General features: G+C 44.1%; 1 protein-coding gene across 1 annotated transcript; it reads left to right on the top strand.

Moving 5' to 3' along the window:
- Window positions 1–270: 270 nt before the first annotated feature.
- snapc3 (small nuclear RNA activating complex, polypeptide 3) lies at window positions 271–5402 on the top strand (the record flags this gene model as incomplete). Its single annotated transcript, XM_083693045.1, has 9 exons — window positions 271–500; window positions 700–783; window positions 951–1032; window positions 1159–1263; window positions 1353–1502; window positions 2168–2250; window positions 3563–3721; window positions 4660–4767; window positions 5030–5402. The coding sequence occupies 9 exons, from the start codon at window positions 271–273 to the stop codon at window positions 5175–5177; spliced, it is 1149 nt and encodes a 382-aa protein (XP_083549171.1). The 3' UTR covers window positions 5178–5402.
- Window positions 5403–6021: the final 619 nt, after the last annotated feature.

Here is a 6021-nt window from a genome sequence, read left to right as displayed (position 1 = left end):
TAAAATACAGCTAAAAAAATTATTCAAAATATATAAAATACACTCTCTCTCAGAATCAGTAAAATCTCTTGGTCTGGGTTGGTCTTCAAACAGATTCTGAATACCGGGTATACACACTAATAACCTTTATAAAAGACTACATCAGCCCTCCAGCGCTCCGTCATCAAGGACCCACCTACATGTCACAAGGCCACACCCTATGCCTTTTAAGGTTTCCCTCCTGGCACTACATTTCCCAGCGTTCATTGAAATATATGACGTTGTTTCAACATGGCGGCGGCCGGCAGCTCCAAAACGAACGAAAACATCCCCGTTTATGAATATCAAGATATAAACACCAAAGCATTTCACATAGGGTCTTTTAGAACCGCATGGCTGGAGCAACTGACACCAATAGATTACTCTTACGCAGAAAAAGACGAAGAGACCCAAGATGCAGAGTTTGCAAAGGAGATGGGAATCGCAACTGAGACGTTGGATGAACTAAAAGCCATCTGCAGGTAGCCTAAAATTGAAAGCCGTCAGGGATTGCCCATAAAAGTTGTCCATTTGAGTTGTGTATGAGCTGATTAACGATCAATTGTTTCTTGTAGTGAGCTACGTTGAATATTTTAATATGGTAAGAGCTGAATTGATTCATGCATTGCAAACCAACAATGCATTTTGCTATCGCTTTATTTTCCTCCTTATTCCCCCCAGCCTCGACTCTCTCCGCTGTCACCCTGAAGATGAGCCTCCTGAGACGGACAAAGTCCCTCCGAACGCCACTCTCAAAACACTGATGTAAGAAGTGTGTGTGTGTGTGTGTGTGTGTGTGTGTGTGTGTGTGTGTGTGTGTGTGTGTGTGTGTGTGTGTGTGTGTGCGCGCGCAAGCGATCCCCACTAATTATGTAACATGATACCTCACATATACATGACAGCTTGTGTTTGTCTGGGTTATGTGTCAACAGACAGAGGAAGAAGAGACAGGACTACGGAGGCTCCTTGAAGATAGATAAGATATGCAGACACGACCACTACGCAGATGAACTGGTCAGTGCTAACCTGTTACCTTTGGCCGGTCACAACTTGCATGACACACCACGGCTTCCATAGAGCTCAGAGAACTAACTGCTCGACCAACGTGTGTGTGTGTGTGTGTGTGTGTGTGAATTCCAGGAGAGACTAGCGGTGGGTAAGAGGCCAGAAGACCCTGCTAACCTGGTTCCTGAGGGAGAGATTATTCTGAGTATCAACGTTCTCTATCCTGCTATTTACGAAAGAGTAGGTGCTGCTTTTACTTCTTTAACCCCCCCCCCCCTCCTGTATCTTTTTGCTGACTAATGTCTGGCCCCCTCTCTTGTCTTCCTCAGTTTAGGTATGTGAGGCCTCACATGACGCTTCAGATGCTGGGGTCTCATAAACTGTCTGACCTGAGGGATGCTATCTGCTGTATCAGCGACCTGCAGGTCTTTGGAGAGTTAAGCAACACCCCTGACATGGCTGGAGACTTCATCAGCAAGGTCACACACACACACACACACACATCTACTCAACCAAGAGTTGTCACCCTCAGGGATTTCATGTTAACATTACTCTTCAACTTGTCCCTCTAAAGCAGAATTTGTAGTGATCATCTGAAGCCTTGTCTTTTTGGTGTCCTTTTGTTCCAGTTAATCTATAGAAACCTGTTCATTGATTGACTTGTTTTGAGCCATACTCATTAACATCCTATCTACGAATAAGCCTTTTTAATACGCCGGTAAAGTGATTGCATCCTAATCAAGGAATACCATGACAACAAAGCTGTCTGGAGACAAAAGGTAGCAAGTTTGTATTGTAAGCTCCATAGGAGACTTGTAAATATAGCTATTTTAGCCATTTTATTTAGCGTGATCATACTAGCACAAGTAACTTGACTAACGTGACCACTATATAGCTGAAAATCAATATAGCTGAAAATCTACTTTTTAAAATAAATCTTCTAACCTGCACAGTTTTTCACACTGGTCAATTTTATTACAGTCGGATCAAGTTTCACAGCCAAATATCGGCATTATCATGTCAGTTTTACAGCGTTGCACACTTCTTTGGGTGTCTCCAGTGACTTTCCACTTTACCAGGGTATTGCAATGATCAGTTGATCTTTTGTGTTGGTGGTGATGAACCTTATATTGCTCTGTTTCAGGATCACTACAAATCGGCCTTCTTCTACTTTGAGGGAATCTTCTACAACGACATGCGCTTCCCAGAGTGCCGGGACATTAGTCAGTAAGTGCCATAAAAGCTCATTGATGCCCAGCGGACTCATCTCCTTTCTCCTTGAGCAACCACTCCTATGGGTTAAAGGCAGCATTTTACTAATTTCTGAGTGAAATGCCACTTGAGAGACTTAAACTGTCGTTTCACCTTGAGTTCAGAGTAGCATTCATTTGGTTTTCACCTCCAAATGATCCTGTTGGCTTCACCATTAAACGACAATAGAATAAGTCATACAGCTTTGTGGGCGGGAGATGGAGACTGGAAATATTGGGTGGGGGTAGAACATTGCATTAAGCTTGCGATATCCCACACACACACACACACATACACACACACACACAAGTTTGTCCATCCATCATGGGCTGATGAAGACCATAGCACATTTACATTAAGATGTGAGTATGGTGAGCGGGCAGATGGCTGATGAGGCCAATCTGTGCGCGGAACTCTCTGTTGTTGGTCGTTGCCTTGACGCTGCTGCGTCTTCAACATGGCGTTGCTGTGTGTCCTGGGGTGCTCCAGAGGTCTAGAACCACGCCCTAGAGTGCACACACATGCCCATGGGTTAGAATCCGGCCCATGCCCTGCTGACATACCCTCTCCTCCTTATTCTCCTGTCCCTCTTCACTATCTCTATCCAATAAAAATGTGGATACTAGTTGGACGACTCAAGATGGTCTTGAACACTGGCCATCATGGAATTCACACACACACACACACACACACACACACACACACACACACACACACACACACACACACACACACAATAGATGCCTGCCTGAGCCCAGTGGCGAAACCTTGGGAGGAGGTACAGTAGTGTACTCAATAGAAAGACATTTATGTGTGCCATTTGCCACCATCCATTTGTTTTGGCTTGTGAAATGTCAAACCCAACTTGTAATCTACCACTGCACTCAATCACGCCATCTGGCTTCAAATAGTAGTCTCTCTATGCGCCCTCAACCACATTCCTCTCCATTCTCCTCACCCAATGAGTTTTCTGCTGCTTAGATCACAAGTTCACATGAAATACCAAAGAGTTATTGACTCGTTTCCCCAAGGTGAGCACAGAAAGGTTAATGTGCAAATGTTTGATTCCGGCCCATTTTCGGGACACAACTCGACAACTCGATTGTCAAAGAGATGTTTCATATCAATGGGATCACCAATATTCATGATGGATGAATAACTGCTGAATGATCAATATTTTTGAGGCACAGGTGTTCACGACAATGTTCCTCTTTCAGTGCCCTCTCTACAGAAACGACTGTCGTCATAAGTAAGAATAACAAAAATCTCTCTTGTGCTTATGTTCCAGGACGACCATCGAGTGGGCGAAGACCCACAACTTCCCCTCGTTCAGGCAGGCCAAGATGGAGGACACTCTGTTCTCTGACCTGCAGGTGAAGGTGGGCTACCCCTACTACTACACCCACCAGGGGGACTGTGAACACCTCGTCATCATCACCGACATCAGGTCAGAGACGCTCCTTTGTGTGTGTGTGTGTGTGTGTGTGTGTGTGTGAGGGGGGGGGGGGTGACGTGATGGGTTTCAAATTACACAGGAGCAGAGACCTTCAAGATAACTTAACTTAAATCACTTCCCTCACATGACGACAAAGAGCCTAGAGAGGTTTCAGGATGTCTGTATGGACCAGCTGTTTAAATCCCTCTGTGACTGATTTGATGATGTACGTTCAGAAAGCCGAATACCAAACCCTTTCATGACTCCTCTGTCCAGATTGCTTCTGTCTCAAGCCCAGTAACCATGCCTGAAAGTTGGTTTCTGTGGTATAGCAGTGTGACAACTTTCTCAGAAGATCTCCATTTGACATACAACGCTGGGGTCTTGATGTCTTTCTCTCTCTCAAGTTCAAGTTTATTATAGAAAACAAAGCATAAAAGTATGAAATTAGATGTTCTTTATATAATGAGGACCATTCTGTTGTAATCTTGTTTACTTATATGTGTTTACTTATCCCAAAAAGTTATGGAATTAATGAAATCCAATTTGGAAGGTTCTAGTGGTTTGGGGTTGTGGTCAGAGCCTTGAGTCGTGGGTGGGTCCCCTCCTTCAATAGACGAGTGACCTCACGTCTTGTGACCTCGTCTCTTCTTGCCTCCAGCCTGGGGAATGTGTCATAGAGTATTCCGGTAGTACGGCAGCATCTTCTCTGAAGGCCTTCCATGTCTTTGTGGAATCAGATGCTTTCGGAGACCTGCCTGCTTGTTCTAGGACAGGCCTGATGAATGTCATATATTTGGGTTTGGACATCTGAAGAAAGACCAGCGTGCTTGGCCAGGCTCGGGTAGTGGATTCCTGGTTGGGCTCTCTTCAGCACGTATCTGACGTGGGCATGTCTCTTTCTTTCTTTCTCTCACCCTTTATCTTTCTCTCTCTCTGCCTTTCTCCAGACTGGCCCATAAGGACGACTGCCTGGACAAGAAGCTGTTCCCGCTCCTCACACACAAGCACCAGGTCGTGACCCGGAAGTGCTCCGTCTGTCACCTTTACATCAGCAGGTGTGTAGAAATCGAACTTGAAATCGAACTCTGCTCCCACAATTCCACACTCTCTTCCCGAAGTGTACACTCGTATACATGGGCTCTTACAGTACACCAATCCACTCCATTTTAAACTCGTGAGGATAGTCCACAAGTCCATACTTCAGGGAAAAGGTTGGAGAATTGGGACGTACTACAATAGTAGCAGGATTCACCATTCCAACTTCCTTCAATTGAGTGGTGTGGTTAACGTACCTTTTCCTGTCTCTTCTCTCTCCAGATGGTTAACCACCAATGACCCGTTTGCCCCCAATGACCCCTGCCTCTATTGTGACCAGTGTTTCCGGATGCTTCACTACGACATTGAAGGAAACAAGCTAGGAGACTTTGAGGCCTATCCCTACGTGGATCCTGGAGTATTTAACTGAGCTTAGCCATGGTCACCCTCACGCTACTCCCATTTACTGCTGTGCAGTATAGTATTGGCACATTGGGAAGTGTTTCTGCAAAAAATCAGTTGGGAAATAATTTAATTTTGTATATATTTTTTTTGTCACTTATTTTTGCTACAGTATGTTAATCTTTCGTGGACTGAAGTTTTAAGTTCACGTTGAAAATGTTTGTTTTTGTTAATAAAGCATTTGTTGCATGTACTTCCTATTGGAGTGTATTATATATGCTGTATAAAGATAAATGGAATATATTATATATTTACCTTGGATTGAAAAGCTCACATTGAAAATGTTGTTTAAGTTGTTGATAACGTTCAGTTCGATCTCATGTTGAAACGTTCAAATGGAAGTTCATATGAATGATAATGCATTTTATAATGCGTTCAGGCAGGGCACAGCTGTCTGTCAGGACAGGTGGTTCACACGTATGCACAAACATAATCACATGTTCAAGGTTAATGCTTAATAGTAGCCAGGTTTACGCTTCTCCATAGCATCAACAGTGGTGACATGTTTATACTGGCTATGAGAGTACAGTACAGTACGTTTTGTGTGGTCATCCCACCCACCACCAACCACTCCCAGCCTCCACCCAGGTTTGATAAGTCATGGGCTATAGGGTATGTTGTGGCTGTTTAAGGGGGCTCTACAGAGTGGAGCCATCGTATTATGCCAAGCTTAAATATATTCTAAATACATTTTCATGCAATAAACTGAGTGTCCTATTGTACATTTCTATGGTGTAGCAAGTAGCAACACACCGAGGCTTACCATACCCTTTGTGTTCAAACATGTTCTACCTGTTGTGCTGGCTACAATA

Source organism: Argentina silus (assembly GCF_951799395.1).
Source record: "Argentina silus genome assembly, chromosome: 21".
NCBI lineage: Eukaryota > Metazoa > Chordata > Actinopteri > Argentiniformes > Argentinidae > Argentina > Argentina silus.
The sequence above is the reverse complement of the archived record's forward strand: the minus strand, read 5'-3'. Positions and strand labels throughout refer to the sequence as shown.